At 34.2% G+C, this 18,406-nt stretch overlaps 1 protein-coding gene across 2 annotated transcripts in view; it reads right to left on the bottom strand.

Annotated features, from left to right (window-relative positions):
* POF1B (POF1B actin binding protein) overlaps nucleotides 1-11,661 on the bottom strand; it is a 123,363-nt gene extending 111,702 nt beyond the window's left edge. Inside the window, exons 1-2 of one of the 2 annotated variants that reach the window (XM_060182891.1) lie at nucleotides 11,594-11,661; nucleotides 11,141-11,466 (exon numbers count right to left, since the gene is read on the bottom strand). In XM_060182891.1, the coding sequence (XP_060038874.1) occupies nucleotides 11,141-11,422 (282 nt within the window). In that variant the 5' untranslated portion in view covers nucleotides 11,423-11,466; nucleotides 11,594-11,661. Of the gene's footprint in view, nucleotides 1-11,140; nucleotides 11,544-11,593 lie in introns of those variants that run through there. The other variant, XM_060182890.1, reaches the window with a different exon arrangement.
* Between the last annotated feature and the right edge of the window lie 6,745 nt (nucleotides 11,662-18,406).

Below are 18,406 nucleotides of genomic sequence, written 5' to 3'. Positions count from 1 at the left end.
CAATAACTACAACAGTAAAACAAAAAGAGCAACAAAAGGGAATAAATAAATATTTTTTTAAATTAAAAAAAGATATATCTTAATTCAAATGGCAAAAGCCAAAGATATAGAATGGATCCTGAAGGCTGAAGGAAAGAAACATAGAGTTATATTCAGAGGGAAACCCATAAGATTATCAGAAAATTTCTATAAACAAACTAAAAAATCCAGAAAAGAATGTCAAGGTATATAATGAGTGCTCAATAAGAAAGGTTTTTAGTCAATAATACTCTATCCTGCCAAAGTATTGTTCACACTATATGCAGGGATAAAAACCTTCTTAGACAGCAATAATGGAAGGAATTAACTATCACCAAACCTGCTCTACATGAAGTTTTAAAAGGGATTCTATAAAGAATAATGACATCACCAAAAACATGCCATGCATTACAACACTCAATACAAGTTTAGAATAATGACACTGAAATATCTTAAATTCATAATATCAAAAAATGTTAATACTCTGAACTTTTCTGTTAAAAGGTACAGCATAGGAAAATTGATCAGAAATCCCAACACTATCATATGTTGTCTGTAAGAATCGCACCCACTTCAACAAGACAAAAACAAACTCAGGTTTAACATTCTAATTCTCTTTAAATTTTTTTAACTTATTTTTATTTACTTTATAGAAATATCCAGAAATCAAGAAGACATAAAGAGCAAGACAGCATCTGTGGTAATTTGTGGTATATATACACAATGGAATACTACTCAGCTATTAAAAATGGTGAATTCACCTTCTTCATCTCATCTTGGATGGGGATTGAAGAAATCATGTTAAGTGAGAAGCCAAAAACAAAAATAAATATGTGATGCTCTCACTCAGAAGCTGAATAAAAAGGTCAGAAGGGAAAACACAAAGCAGAACTTGGACTGGGGTTGGTGTATTGCACCAAAGTAAAAGACTATTGGGTGTGTGGGTGGGGTTCAGGTCCTGGAACATGATGGTGGAGGATAACCTAGTGGGGCTGAATTGTTATGTAGTAAATGTTATGCATGTGAAAACTATTGTATTTTACTGTCAACTGTAAACCACTAATCCCTTAATAAAGAAATTTTGAAAAGAAAGAAAATAGCACTTTACATGTGTTAAGTATTTCATACATTGGAAAATATGGAAAGAAGAAGTGTTGGAGAGGATGTAAAGAAAAAGGGACACTATTTACACTGTTGGTGGGAATGTAAATTGGCTCAACACTTGTGGGAAACAGTCTGGAGATTTCTCAGAACACTAGAAATTAGATTATCCTACAACCCAGTAATTCCTGTCCTGGGATTTTACCCAGAGTAAATAAAAACACTATTCAAAGAGATATCTGTATAGTTATGTTCATAGCAGCACAATTTTATATAGCTCAAACTTGGAAACAATGCAGATATACGAGGACAGGTGGGTGGCTGGAAATACTGTGGTGTATATATGCAGTAAAAGACTACTCAGCTGTTATATTTCAAAGAGTAACAAAAGAAAAACCACAAATAAAATACTGTTTAATACCAGAAACATTATAAATATTCTCCTACTGCTCCAGTCTTATGGTCATGTAGCAGTAGTCTTAGAAATTACTTTAGGGCTGATCAAATAGCTCACTTGAATCATATTCTGCTATGCTATGTATACAACCCAGGTTCTAGTCGGGCCCTCACTGCGTTAAAAGAATCTTTGTTTCAGTAGATGATATTTTTTTCTCTCTCTACATTTTCTTTTCTACTAGTTTTGTGTCTATGTAAATAATAAATACAACTTAAAAAGAAAATTTCTTTAATGTTTTTCTTATATTTTCTTGATTTGTAAAACGATAGCCTTTAAGCATGTGTTCACCTAAGCAATGTCAAAAGAGCTCTTACATTTACATATATTCATTTAGTTTATTATCTTATTTTTGTTCAGGTATGGGCTTTGACTATATTTTTAATAGTGCTGTAATAAAGTACTGGACTCTCAAGCATGAGGTCCTGAGTTCAATCCCCTGGCAGCACATGTGCCAGAGTAATATCTGGTTCTTTCTCTCTCCTCCTATCCCTCTCATTAATAAATAAATAAAATATAAAAAATAATTATTGACAAGATTGTAGGATAAGAGTGGTACAATTCCACAAATTTCCACCACCAGCATTTTATGCAAACACTAAGTCAGAAGAAGATATTCAGAAATCAGTCCCATTCACTATAGCAACCAAATCAATAAAATATCTAGGAATAAACCTAACAAAAGAAATGGAAGACCTGTATACTAAAAACTGAATTGCTGTTCTAGGAAGCAGAAATGATACAAAGCAATGGAAAGTTATCCCATTCTCATGGATTGGAAGACTTAACATCAACAAAATGAATATTCTACAGAGAGTCATGTACAAATTTAATGCAACCCCATCAAGGACCCACCATTTTTCTTTAAGGGAATAGAACAAAAATTACAAACATTTAATTGGAACCAGAAAACACCTAGAATTGCCAAAACAATCTTGAGAAAAAGAAACAGAAATGAAGGCATCACACTCCCAGATCTCAAATTATGTTATAAGGTCATTGTAGTAATCAAAGCCAACTGGTACTGTAACAAACACAGACACACATCAGTGGAACAGAACTGAAAAATCAGAAACCCCCACACCCACGGGCATGTAATTATTATAAGGGGGGGCAAACTATTAAATGGAGAAAGGGGGGTCTCTTTTATAAATGGTTCTGGGAAAATTGGGTTGAAACGTAAAGAATAATGAAACTGAACCACTTTATCTTACCAGAAACAAGAATAAACTCCAAATGGATCAATGGCCTGTTGTTAGAGCAAAACATATCAAATACGTAGAGAAAAATATTGGTAGAACTTCCATCTAAATCTTAAGGCCATCTTTCAAGATACATATCCAATTGTAAGGAAGACCAAAATAAAAATAAACCAATGGGACTACATCAAATTGAAAAGCTTCAGCACAGCGAAAGAAGCTGTCACCCAAACAAAGAGATTCCTCACAGAATGGGAGAAGATCTTTACATTGACTATATTATTGCAAATCAACGAAACTAGTGGAAAATGACTGCATGCTAACTAAATGTCAAATATTGTGCTACCTTCACATTTTATCTGCTTCAGTACTCACCACCCTGAAGAAGAATGGACTAATATCTCTACATTATAAATAATAACATTAGGGTTTTAAGATTTCAAGTGATTTTAAGTTAACACAGCATTAACACTATGTTTCAGACATATGCTATGTGTTTTCCAACATATGTGATCACATTTGACGCTAATAACAATCTTATAAATTAAATGTTCTTACTTTTCCATTTTACAGTGAAACAACTGCATTATATAACTGCCATTTCCCTGAATCAGACAGTAAGCCTAAAAAATGTAAAACCAAAGCCTATGCACTTAATCACTGCACTAGGCTATTTCATGGTTTCTACCAGCAGAGTTTACCTCATAACTACACATAACATTTATATCTCTACCTGCCACATGGACTCCGATAATTTTTCCACATAGTATTTTCTGTGACTTACTTTTATTTTTATATTTAAAATATTGTAATCATTTTATTTTAAAGGTAGAGAAATAGAGAAAGGTACACACACACACACACACAGAGAGAGAGAGAGAGAGAGAAAGAAAGAACAGAGCATTGCTTAGCTCTGTCTTATGGTGGTGCTGGGGATTGAATGTGACTGATCTTCAGACACTGCAAAATGTGAACTTATTCAGTTTATCTATTGGTTTTCATTTTTATTTTTATTTTTTATTTTTTTTAATTTTTTATTTAAGAAAGGATTAATGAACAAAAACATAAGGTAGGAGGGGTACAACTCCACACAATTCCCACCACCCAATCTCCATAACCCACCCCCTCCCATGATATCATGGGTTTTCATTTTTCTATTGATGGTACTTATCAAAACATTCAGGAATTTGGGACAATAGATTCAATCAAAATGGGAAAATTGCAGTCATAGTGTAAGACTTTGTTCTCTACATATTTAAAAATTTATTGTAATGAATATGTCATTTTCTCCACACTCTATAGTTAAATATTATAAATTTGTAAGAAACTAGTATATAGAGACTAGGTGGTGATGCACCTGGTTACATACACACATTGCAATGCACAAGGACCCACACTCAAGCCCATGGTCCCTACCTGCAGGGAAAAGCTTCATGAGTGGTGAAGCAGGACTGCAGTTGTCTCTGTCTATTTCCCTCTTTATCTCTCCCTCCTCTCCCAATTTCTCTGTGTCTTGATCCCATAATAAAATAAATTTAAAAAGACAGAAAATATTAAAAAGAAATTAGTATGTAAGGTGTGGTTCAAGAAGAAAATAATGGAAGTATTGTGCATGATCCTGTTGGTCCTAACGACTGTAAGAATCATTTAAATAATAGTGACTTGGAAATTGTCTAGGTCACGCATTATCAAAAGAGGCAATGTTAATAAAACAGACAAACCTTGACATTGATGCTGACACAAACAAATTGATACTTGAATAAATTTCCCTGAATACAAAGGAAGATACTTTTGTTAGGATTTTTAAAACCAGTAAATTAAGCACTTTACCAAGGTTATTATTCAAATTTGTACAGCAACACATGTACCAATGATAAAGACTGCTCTTTAGAAAAGCAAAGATTTTCTTAATTTATGGTAAACTCTGTGATTCCTGGTGCATGATTGTGGGAAAGGATCTAGGTTAAGAAATAGAATGTCTTTCAGACTACTATCATAAGGAGATGAGAAGTTGTATCTGAGTCAATGACAGTGCTAAAAAACATTAACCCCACCCACCCCCAATACAGTAAGCAGGAAAAAAATGTATTAGTAGTAAAATTCCTTTCCCTCATCCCTGCCCTCATATGACAGAAATTCTTTTTCCCCTGAACTAAAAAGCTCAAAAAAACTTAGAAATTATTTTACTATAAGAACATGAACAATCTCCCAGTTTCTTTCCCCCTCTTTTCCTCCTTTTTAACCTTCTCTTTATCATTTTCCTTCCCTTCTATTTATCTTCTCCTCCCTCCCATACATAGTGAAGAAAAGAAAGTGGGGGCCAGGTGGCAACTCAGCGGGTTAAGCGCACATGGCACAAAGAGCAAAGACCAGTGTAAGGATCCTGATTAGAGCCCCTGGGTTCCCACCTGCTGGGGGAGGGTCGGTAGCTTCACAAGTGGTGAAACATATCTGCAGGTGTCTTTCTCTCCTCCACCCTGCCTTCCTGTCCTCTTTAGATTTTTCTCTGTCCTAACCAACAATGACAGCAATGACAACGATAAACAACAAGGGCAAAAAGGGGGGAAAATGGCCTCCAAGAGCAGTGGATTCTGTAGTGCAGTGCCCCAGCAATAACCCTGGAGGCAAAAGAGAGAGAGGAGAGGGGGAAGGGAGAGGGAGAGAGAGAGGAGAGAGAGAGAGGAGAGAGAGAGAGAGAGAGAGAGAGAGAGAAAGGGAGGAAGGAATGAAGGAATGAAGGAATGAAGGAATGAAGGAATGAAGGAATGAAGGAATGAAGGGAGAGAAGAAAAAGAAACTTGTATCACTGAGGTTAAAATATAATTCACTTCATTTCCCCATGACTCAAGCCCCACCTTGCACCCCTACCTACCCTTCCCCAGACACACCTAAACCATGTAAGCATCGTTGACTAAAAACAAAACCAGCAGTTTAACAGAACTCCATTAAACAAGAAACTGTTGGCATGGACACGAACCCAACAATCAGCTGCAATCCAATTTCTATAGGTGTATTTAATTGTAAACACAAAAATGATGAATGAAGATGAAAATTGTGGCTTTTTATCTTATGATCTTATTTCTTTTTTTTAAGCAACCTACTTCCCTGAACAATCATACATTTTAGTGACCACACCTTTGAACAACATTTATCAAACCACCACACCCCTTTCCACATAGTTAAGAAAATATCCTGATAGTATGTAGAAGAACTAGCACACTAAGGAAGTTTCCAATAGTCTTTGTAACCAAAATAAATGGTAAAAAACAGCAGTAACAAAATATAAGTTTGTACTGAAAATTATTGAGAACAGAGAGCATTTATAAATGTACATTTTACCCTATGCTGCTCCTAGAAATATATTTTTGCAAGTTGCAAATTTAAAAGAATGGTAACCCTAATATCACACATATTAAGAGGTAGCTTTTTGCTGGAAAAAATGTTAAACTCCATATAATACTGAAATACAAACCCAGAAACAGGATTTTAAATAAGACATCAGCTTATAGGACACTCACAGAACAGATTCTATACACTTATCTTCCATGTGGATGCTCCATGGATAAGCAAATGTTATTTATCCAGGTAATTACAGTACTTCCATCATAACAGACACTTAATAACTTGTTTTTAATAGGTGATTTGTATTTAAAATATTGATTCATCAAAATATCTTTACATGTAGGTAAAATGCTTTGAACATCATGAAAAAAATGAATAAAAAAATGTTCCCTTCATAATTCATATCAATACTTTTAATGAAAGAAGTATTTTATTTTGAGTTAAGGATGGCAGATGAATAAGTGTAATTAAAATTAAGTATAAAATTCAAATAATTAAACATGCAAAACTAAAAATGTTCCTCGAGGTTTTTTTCCCTTTATTTTATGTAGTTTCTAGGACTCCATTTATGTGTAAGCCCAATTATGTATAAGTTCCAAAAAGTTCCTATAACTTTGACCTATTTTAATACATTTTTATTGTCACTAGGGTTAGGTATGTTTTAATACTATTTTTCTCTTTATTTTCTTCTTTTCTTTTTTATTGCCACCAGGGTTATTTCTGGGGCTTGGTGCCAGCATTGTGAAAAGTGCCAGCTGCCACTTTTTCCTTTTTTCTAATTTTAACTAGATAGGACAGAGAGAAATTGAGATAGGATGGGCAGAAAGAGGGAGAGAAAGACACCTGCAGGCCTGCTTTACCACTTTGGAAGTGGACTCCTTTCAGGTGGGAAGTGGGGGCTTGAAGCCAGGTCCTTGTGCTTAGTAATATTTGTGCTTAACTGGGTGTGCTTCTGCCCAGACTCCAATACATTTCTTTAGCTAGGTATAAACTTAGTCGTCTTAATTGCATGATCCATTTAGACTATTTTACCTTCAAATGAACTCTATCAGTTCATTTCTCAGAGAATACAATATTTTCTGAGAAACTATCAATCAGACAAAATAATAGCAAACATAATCACAAAATATTTATAATCAATTTTAGTCAAGAAACAAACTAAACGTATACTGAAATAAATAATATTTCAGTATAAATAAGGCAATAAAGGAAAACATATACATTAACAAGCTGGAACTAAAAAATAATAAATTGTTTCAAAATGAATTTGGTTAAGTCTAAAATGCCTGTCACATAAGCTAAAAATAAGATTCAAGAAGTAACAAATGGCTCTTCCTTAAGGAGGAGGAGGAGGAGGAGGAAAAACAAATGGCATTTATTAATTTTTGTTTTTTCAAAGGGAATATTTTACCACCAGGAACCAATACCTATCAAAAACACATAAGAAAGCTTATGTACTCTTTGAGTGTCACTCTTACGCCAAAATGTTAAAAATCAAGTGAAACTTTAACTGAATTCATGATGACCAGCTGTTGATTGTAATAGCCAGTTCCCTAGATGTTGCAGTTCAAACTCTAGCTTCAGGATAACTATTACATACCAACTCAAAATGTCTCTGAAACATGACATATTAAGGAAGGATATTATAATAAAATATTTTAAATAACATATGTAATGCTTGCTAGTGCTTGTACATAATGAAGTTATCACCACACCTTATCCATTTTGTTAGCATAAAAGTAGTTTAAGATAAAATATCTGTCTTGCTTTATACACTACCATACTGCCAATAAACAGGGTACAAAGGAAATAGAAAGCCTTCTTAGTAACATCATTGTGGCAACTATCTAATACTTTTATTTTCAAATTATCTTTCAGTGAATTTGTGAATGCCCTTTGACATCTAGCTCAATGTGGAGTCTTAGTCGAATGTTCTCTTTAGTTTATCTAAGGAAATATTTTGTTAGTTTTTAGCCTCATTCACTACAGAAACAGGGAGAGAGGGAGAGAGGGCAAGGGAGAAGGAGGAGAGAGAAAATAGGGAGGAGGGAGTGGGGTACAACAGAGAGAGAGCAGAGCGGGAGGTCTAGGAAGAGGAAGAATGAGAACAAGGAAGAAAGGAGGGTGCAGCACTGAAGCTGGAGGCCAGGTTCAAACTTGGTTGGTATACATTGCAAAGGAGCAAACTATCCAAATTAGTTATTTTGTCTGTCTTTCCAAGGAAATGAACTTTGTGCTACCATTTACGCATTTCTAGAATTTCACCTTGTTCTACCTCAAGCAGCCATTCTTTCACTTTCATTTTAGTCGTAAATTAGACTTCACACTCCTCATTTTAATCTCTATTCTTGTAAAAAACAAAAGTTATTTAGTCAAAGGAAAAAAAAGAGGTTGAGAGAGGCCAGATCACTACTCCTGCATATGCTGTTCTAGAGATCTATTAGAAACTATATGTATGAACAGTTATGCTTTAAGTCATTTAATCTCCCATAAAGTCAAAACAAAAACAAAGCAACAACAAAATTACCTAGCTCCTCATGCTATTACCCTGCTTTGAATAGCCATACTTCCTGTCCTTAAGAGTTTTTTAAAAAAATACTCTGTCCAGAATTACATTTTTTTAATTTTCAATTTTTTAATTCGTAAAATGGAGATATTAACAAGACCATAGAATAAGAGGGGTATAATTCCACACAGTTCCCACCACCAGAACCCCCTACCCCATCCCCCCAAAGCTTTCCTATCTTTTTTTAAATAAAGTTTTTATTTATAAAATGGAAATAATTTCTGTATGAAGATAGTCTTACAAGAAACATTTGAGAAAATATCAAGAATAAAGAAGTAAACTATTGTAAAATGTTTGAGCAGCTTAGACCTAGGATTATTATAAAAAGAAAGTTAAGTAAAGAGCATCCAATAAAGTCTGATCTAAATTTTTTTTATAATTATACTTGCCAAGTTTCCTCTGTTAAGTCTGTATTTACTTGTTTATTATTTACCAGAAAATTAACAAAAAATATGTAGGTTAATTTTAATATAATGGTGGCTGTTGTTGTTGATCTTCATATATAGAACACTCACTTTGCTATTTATTAATGACTTAATAATGAGTATTGGAATGCTCATTTTCCATGATAATTATATCTTACCCTATCATTTTTAACCTTTATATTATCTTTCCTTTTGATTTCAATACAAAAGGGAGTTGCTCCCATCTAGGAAATTACTGATACCAAGCACTATATATTTTTTTTAAAATTTTCTTTCAGATTGTTATAAGTTTAAAAAAAAGAGCAAATCTGTGAACTTCGTGGTTGTTGTAATCATCTATAACTATACATTTTATGTCAAGATAGGTTTATTACTTGTTTCATAAATATTGTTTACACACCAAATTAAATTATGTTTTTAATTATATTAGTTCAGATTTGTATAATAATTGCATAGGATAAGGCATATCAATGGTTACTACTTGAGTTGTTTAAAATATAAATTATATCTTAAAACAATTTCAATCAGAACAGTTTTGTAAAGTTAAGAAATACATAGATGTAGTATAAAGGAAATCAATTAATGAAAATAAACAAATAGGGAGTCGTGCGGTGGTGCAGCAGGTTAAGTGCACGTGGTGCAAAGTGTCAGGATCCCAGTTCGAGCCCCCGGCTCCCCACCTGCAGGGGAGTCGCTTTGCAGGCGGTGAAGCAGGTCTGCAGGTGTCTATCTTTCTCTCCCCCTCTCTGTCTTCCTCTCCTCTCTCCATTTCTCTCTGTCCTATCCAACATCGATGACATCAAGATCAACAATAATAACTACAACAATAAAACAAGGGGAACAAAAGGGAAAATAAATAAATATTTAAAAAAACTTTAAAAAATAAAATAGACAAATAATTTAAAATTTAGTATAATCTTACAATGTTCCTTTAAACTCATTGACACAACTATTACCATCAATTCTGATGCTAAAGTTATCTTTTAAAAATGAAATTAATTTAATTTTAAAGGTTATCTGAGTTTCACCCTGTCTACATTTTACAAAATATTTTTTTTATTTATTATTGTATAGAGACAGAAATAGAGAGGGGAGGGGGAGCTGTCTAAGCTTTTTAAATTAACTTTTAACCTGAGATAAATTAATTTCATACACAATTCAAAGAAATAATAGACATATCTTGTGTATCCTATATGCAGCTCCTCATAAGTAACATCTTGCAAATTTACAAGTGATTACCATAACCATGATATTGACACTGAAACAGTCAAAATATGTAACATTTTCACTACCACAAGAATCCCTAATGTTATACTTTTATACTTTTATAGTCATTCTCTCTTCCATCCAACATTCTAACCTCTGCCAACTACAAAGATTTGGTTTATTATACTTAACATAATTCCTTGCTGACTTTTTGTTTGTTTTAGATTTTGTATAACAGTTCCTTATAGATTACTTTCCTCAATTTTATATTAACTTCATACATTCCAGTGAATATTCATAAAGTATTCAAATAGAGTATATGAAATCACTGTGCCACTTTAGATGGATGAAATGAATGTAACTATGTGTCTCCATCCTGGAGCAACATACTATCTTCAAATAAAATAATTTTTCATAACTCCATACATGCCGTTGATTCTACACCACCACATTTGATAACTAAAGCATGACAATGCTTATCTCTAATAGGAATTTCATAGATGGGAACTTTCTGAAATTCATTGTATTCAAGTTAAAGATAGTTCTGCCGTAAGGAAAAATGCCATGTCAAGTCAAATAAAGTCTAATGTAAATAAGCAACTCTATACCCTTACCCTAGTTGCATTGTGGAAATCATTGAAATTAGTATACAAAAAATATAATAGTCAAGAAAGGGAATTTGGATGACATTCCATTGTACATATAGCTACAGTTCGCCAAGAACTGTTCCTGTAGAGCAGATACAAAAGATAAAAGAAAAATAACAGTTCTGAGTTCCAAGATCCTCCCTCCCCTATCCATTGGCTTGACACAATTGTTTTTGTGGTACCTGGGAATGGTTGCTCCAAACCAAATTTTGGAGGGAGGAAGTTTTGATAGGGGAGAGAGCTTCCTGTGAGCTGATGGGGTCCAAGGCCTGAACCACTTTGTTCATGGGCCCACTGAATGTCTGCACTCTCTCATATACAACATTATTTTCTGGAGGTGGCTGGATTAAGCTTGACTGATGGTAGCAGTGGTAATGCTGAGGTTGACCCTGAAGCCCCTCTGGAGGCTGCTGGGTCCCACAGCTATTGTTGCTAGTTTCACTCCAGTAGCTTGAGCTCATCATTATTATTGGCCAGCAAGGTATTCTCAAGATGCTCTTCCTAAGGCCTAAGGAATAAACAGAAATCAAGAAATCATGAAATAAATGGTTAGGAAGGTAAACAAGCAAGTACATGCAGAAGACTCCTATCAACTACCACTGCTTATAATGGTGCCAGAGAGAGATGAATGTTACCTGAGCAATAGCAGGAACAGGTCTGACAGCTGCAGAGGAGGAAGTGAAGTATTTGAGTATAAATGAGAAGTGGAACCACCCAGTAAGATTGCTCCAGGAAATAGTATGGATACACCTCTCAGGGGCGGATTCATTCACCAGGCAGGTTTACCTGCCAGGACAGGCTTTGCTTTTGCCAGGGAGATAACTACAAGGCTGTCCAATAAGTAAGAAAGTCTGGAAAAACAGAAAGACTGAATGAATTTCAGGGCTAACGCTAGAGTTTTCAAGTTCACAGACTTGGGAATTTACTACAACTATAAATAACAAAGACAAAACTCAGGAGGGAAAAAGAACAAGCATCGTGTGAAATAAGTTTCCCCTTGATTTTTAAGTTAAAAATATGAATATAATTCCACAATTCCAGAACAAAATAAGGAAGTATTAGTTTAGGGGCAAACAGATTTTCTCAGATAAAATTCTGGTCTTTTAAAAACTCAGCTGGTAATTTCAGTTAAGGGAGATTGCAATGGGGTCTCTCTCTTTTTATCTTGATCCAGACCTAGTATAATTTTCTAAAATACACTGAAAGTAAGTCTATTAAAGTGATTGAACTGCTATTTATATATAAGGGACTGGTGAAAAAAAACTAAGGATTCTACAATGCTTTGCACTTAAACATATATATTTACTATTTTCCATTTATGCAAAGAAGCTTAACTTTTCTGAGCTTTGGGAAACACTGAACTTGAGTGACTTTTTAATTTTTATTTATTTGTAATAAAAGAAATAGAGAGGGGAGAGAGAGAGAAAGACAGAGAGAGAGGGAGAGGGAGAGGGAGAGGGGGGGAGAGAGTCTGTCCGCTGTACCTCTCAGTTCTGGCTTATGGTATTAGTGGGAATTGAACCTGGTATCTCAAAACCTCATGCATGAAAGTGTTTTTCATAATATTATTCTATGTTCCCTGATCCCTGATGATCTTTTTAATATCTAAGTTTTAAAAAGGTTAAATGTGGTTTTTGAGAGGTGACCTACCTGACATAATAAAATTTAAATGTATTTCAGTGTATATATTCATTACCACCTGAAATTTCAATCATGTTTTTGTATAATTTGATTTTGCTTAGTAAGATATTTCTCTACCACTAAACTCTAGAACGCTCACTAAAGATGTCTTCAAAGGAGTGGTAATCTTCCTAGCCTGTATGTGAATCATATAACCTAATACATTGTTATCATTCTGAAGAAGAGGAAAATATCATCTAGATGGCTAGTTAGTTCTTGTCTACTAAGTGAAAAAAGATACTGATTCACTGGTCATTTATTATATACTTTTATATACTGGTCATTTATTATATATTTTTACATTTATTAAAACTTACTCTTGTAACTAAGATTTTATAGATGAGAAACAAAAGTACAGGCACCAAAGTTGAAAAACTTCTTAAAGGCATCCAATTAGGAAATGGTGTATCTAGAATCAGGGTAACATGTTTTACAGTCTAAGCTCTTATATTTTATATAATATTGTTAGATAATATTAAAATACATTTATTTATTTATTTATTATTTTAATTTGATATGAAAGACAGAAATTGGAAAAAGAGAGGGAGAGAAGGAGAGACACTTGCAACACTGTCTCACCACTAGTAATGCTTGCCCACTGCAAGTGGAAACTTGGGGCATAATAAGATGTGCATTCAACTGGGTGTGCTACAGCTGGCCTCAGATATTTTTTAATTTCTTTGTTAGAGGATTAATGGTTTACAATCAACAGTAAAATGCAATAGTTTGTACATGTGTAACACTTCTCATTTTTCCATATAATAATTCAAACCCCACTAGGTCTTCCTCCACCAACATGTTCCATTAACTGAACACTAACCCTACCCACACAGACCAGAGTCATTTACTTTGGTGCAATATACCAACTACAGTTCAAGTTCTGCTTTGTATTTTCCTGTCTATTCTTATTTTTCAACTTCTATGAGTGAGATCATCCCATATTCTTCCTTCTCTTTCTGGCTGATGTCACTTAACATGCTTCCTTCAAGCTCCATCCAAGATGAGGTGAAAAAGGTGAATTCACCATTTTTAGTAGCTGAATAGTATTCCATTGTGCATATATACAACTTGCTCAGGCATTCATCTGTTGTAGGGCACCTGGGTTGCTTCCAGGTTTTGACTATTACAAATTCTGCTGCTATGAACATAGGTATACACAAACGTTTTTGGATGGTTGTGTTTGGTTCATCTGGCTTCTGATAATTTTTTGATGCTGATCTGTGTCTGACTAATTTTTTGTGTGAAAAAATAAAAGTGTAGTTTAGTATCAACCACTTGTTAAGTGATTTTAAAGGAATTTTAGATTATTTTAATATGTAATAGATATATATAAAAATTCACCTTAAATTTTCTTCAAAGCATTTTTCCAAATCTATACTTCTATGATGTGTGAAAATATATAATTTTATGATGTGTACAGAGTTTTCAAATTTTATCCTTCTTCACCATAGTGCTGCCAAACAAAAATAAATGAGAATTTACATAGAAACATACAACTGCTAAAACAGTCTGAAAAAGATCTGACACTGTTAGTTCTTATCATTAGTAGTATCATTTTAAAATATTGTTTTATGTGAATATGAAGTGGCTGAGAGTTAGTATTATTTACTAAACATAGATTATTGAAATATAAAATTTAAACACACAGAGACATAGTGCCAAAAATACCTGTAATCAAGAGTTGATGTAGCAAGTTAAATAAAACACTGCAATAATGAATTAAAAGTCGGGAAATTTCTGGTATGGCCATGGAGTAACAAGCAACAGAGCCAATCTACCCCCAAACAACACATATCTACAAGTATCGAACTTAACAAAATTATCTGACTATAGCTGAGACATCAGCAGAATCACCACAACCTCGGGTGGGCTTTTGTACATGTGGTTGGGGTAAAAATGGACAAGGGACTGAAGCCAAACAGTTATTTATTGCTCTGGGTGACACATCACTCTGCCATTTTTTTCTCTAGGTGCAGCAAGTAGTAAAGGCAACACACAGTACCTGTGGTGAGAGGAGGGAATTTATTACATTTTAAACCTTGAACTTAGGGGTTTTAGCTTACTGGATTCCAGTCAAGGACACACCAAAAAAAAAAAAAAAAAACAGGGAGTATTTGTAACCAAAAGATGTCCAGTCTGTTGCTCAAACATAAAGGTCCTGTGTGGCATCTGGCAATGAATAAAAGATAGTTTGCTCTGCTTTTATAAACATATCTGCAACCTAGCAGCAAGCCCTTGTGGCTTTATTACAGGTCAAAATCATACAAAGTAACCATATACACATATCACATAAGAAAACAAGAAAGCAAACAACAACAAAAAACTTATCCCATATCCTCCTCCTGCCAATATATAAACAAAGAGGCTAGAGGTCACAACAATATCACCACCTCCTGGCCAGAAATAACTAACTCAATAAATGTGTAAACAGAAAATATTTCAGAAACAAATAAAACAAGCCAAATCAGACAGGCAGTAATAAAACAGAACTATAAGAAAATACAGATATAAAAGGACTATCAGAGAAAGACTACAGAAAGCTCATTATGAGAATGCTCCAAGCATTTAAACATAGTATGGAGAAACATATTCAAGAGTTAAAATGCTGTTTCACTAAAGCATTAGGAAACAAAAAAGAAGAGCTTCAAAGCAAAGTTCTCTTAGAAACTAGAAAACATGGGGTCCAGGTGGTGGTACACCTGATTGAGTGCAGATATTACAATGTGCAAAGTCCTAGGTTCAAGCCCCTGGTCCTCACCTGCAGAGGGAAAAATTTGTCAGTGGTGAAGTAGGGCTGCATGTGTCTCTCTGTCTCTCTCCCTATATCTTCCCATTGCCCTCAATTTCTGGCTCTCGTTATCCAATAAATAGATAAAGATAAAAATAAAAAAGAAATTAGAAAACATTAAAGAAGAAATTTAATCAGTTATCTAAGAAATTAGAAGTAGAAGGATTAGAAAGTATACTCACTGATGCAGAAGAAATAATAGACAGTATAGAGGATACAATTAGCCTACTCTTGCAATTTAAAGGGGAGAAGAAAGGTTTAGAAAAAAATAAAGTGAATCTCTGTAAAATTTCAGACTCTGTCAAGAGGTCTAATGTAAGAGTGTTAGGGATGCCTGAGGGAGATGACAGTCAAAAGGATAGAGAACACTTTCAGAGAAATTTCAGCTGAGAATTTCCCACACTTAGGTAATCCTCAGATCATACTCATTCAAGAAGCAGAATGTATACTCAGACATATGAATACAAAACAACCAACACCAAGGAACATCATTATAAAAGTGTCAAAACTCAATGACAAGGAAAATGTTTTGTAGGCTGCTAAGGAAAGACACTTCTGTTGTGGAACAACAGCCCTTCAGCTTCATCACTAGTGTGAGACCTTTCCTTTCATAGAATTCTCTAATTCCATCCCAGGTGGTTCACTTCCTAACAAAGTCCCAAAACCTAGATATAGACCAGGTTCCAGGAGATACAGCATATGTTCACAGGTATCCATAAACTAGGGCAAATATATACCTGAAAGCAGTAGTACACTAGAGTTTGCAGTGAGTACCCCCCCCCCCCAAGACTTCATCTCCACTATTCCAACCTTTGGGTCCATGATTCTTCAACAATTGTTTGGCTTTGTATGTTAACTCTCTTTTCAGCCACCAGGTTCCAGATGCCAACAGGATACCAGCCAGGCTTCCCTGGACTGAAGACCCCACCAATGCGTACTGGAGCTCTGCTTCCCCAGAGATTCACCCTACTAGGGAAAGAGAGAGGCAGACTGGAAGTATGGATCGACCAGTCAACGTCCATGTTCAGTGGGGAAGCAATTACAGAAGCCAGACCTTCCACCTTCTGCAACCCACAATGACCCTGGATCCATGCTCCCAGAGGGATAGAGAATGGGAAAGCTATCAGGGGAGGGGATGGGATATGGAGATTGGATGGCGGGAATTGTGTGGAGTTGTACCCCTCCATCCTATGATTTTGTTAATGTTTCCTTTCTTAAATAAATAAATAAATAAATAAGTAAATACAATTTTTAAAAAAGAAGTTATACACAAGGATAGAGATATCATGCTTTCATCAGACTTCTCTTCACAAACCAAGGAGAGAATGGAGTGAAATGTTCAAAGTACTAATAGAAAGGGAATTCTAGCTATGGGTTTTGTATCCTGCAAAACTATCCTTCAAATATGAGAGATAAATAAAAAAGTCTTCTAAGCTAAAAATATTGCCAGAATCAAACCCACCTTACAAAAATTAATATATGAAGTCCCACACAAAAGAGCAAAGAATATACTACATAAGGAAGGTGAACAGCAGTAGACTAGAACTAAGAATCCAATTTAAAAAAAGAAAGAAAAATAAAACAGGAAAGGAGAGAGAATTAATGGACAAAGTAGCTCTATCAAATGTTAATTAAGACCAGATTAAAAAGGCCTTTTTAAATACACTATGTTAGTTATTATATGTATGGTAACAACAATAGAAGACAAGTAGCAGAGACTTACAGAAAGTACAAGAGAAATCAGTGAGCAACTCATCACAGAAATCCATCAAAGAAATGATAGAAATAAATGAGCAAACAAGGATTTAAAAAAAAAACTTACAACATAGGTCAGAAATGACATAAGTAAACCACATATAACAATAACCACACTAATTGTTCATAGCATCCTAAATTCTCCTGTCAAAAGACTCAAGTAGCTAAATGAATTAAGGAACAGGATTTATCCATTATATATCTTCAGGACAAATGGAGTCATAATGTAAAAGGCTGGAGCTAGGTGTGCCAAGCAAAAATTTCAGAAAAAAATACAGGTAAAGTTATTCTGTTCTAAGATCAAATATAATTTTAGGTAAAGAAAGTAAGCAGAGACAGAGAAGGACCACATAATAATAAAAAGATTAATCCAACAGGACATAAACATTATAAATATATGTGCCCCAGACTCAGGTGCACTATATATATATTAAGGGAGACACTGACAGAAACACAATAATAGTAGAACATCTTAAAGTACAGCTCACAGCAAGAGACAAATCACCTAGACAAAAAGTCAACATGGAAATAGAGGTCTTAGATGAAACTATAGAAAAAAATTGATCTAGTAGATTTATACAGAACTTTCCATTCCAAGGGAAATTAATACACATTCTTTTAAAGTGTCCATGGATCATTCACAAGAATTGAACATATTCTGGGCCACAAAGACAGACTAAACAAATATGTAAATAATAAAATTATAAATTGCATCTTCTCAGTCCATGATGACATGAAATTAGAAATTAATCACAAAACAAAAAGAAACTACCACAAATCCTGGATACAAACAACATGTTTTTTCACAATACATGTGTCACTGATCAAAAAAGAAATTAAAAATTATTTTGATACCAATAGGAATGAATAAACCAGCTATCAGACCCTATGGAATGCAACAATAGCAGTCTTCAAAGGAAGTTCATAGCAATACAGGCCCACATTAATAAAGAGGATAAATCACTAGCAAACCATCTAACAGCCCACCTGAACCAACTAGAAGTGGAGCAACATAGAGACCCAACTGTCAGTAGGAGACATAAAATAGTGAAAATTACAGCAGAAATCAATGAAATAGAAAAAAAAAAAAAAAGGAAAATTAATGAAACAAAGTACTGGTTATTTGAAAGTATAAATAAAATAGATAAGCCACTAACTACACTCACTAAAAGAAAGGGAGAAAGCAGTGATAAAATTACTCAATATTTATATACTTTCCCCATAT

The sequence above is a fragment of the Erinaceus europaeus genome, chromosome X, assembly GCF_950295315.1.
Source record: "Erinaceus europaeus chromosome X, mEriEur2.1, whole genome shotgun sequence".
NCBI lineage: Eukaryota > Metazoa > Chordata > Mammalia > Eulipotyphla > Erinaceidae > Erinaceus > Erinaceus europaeus.
Note: the sequence above shows the minus strand (reverse complement) of the source record. Positions and strands in the feature narration are given on the sequence as shown.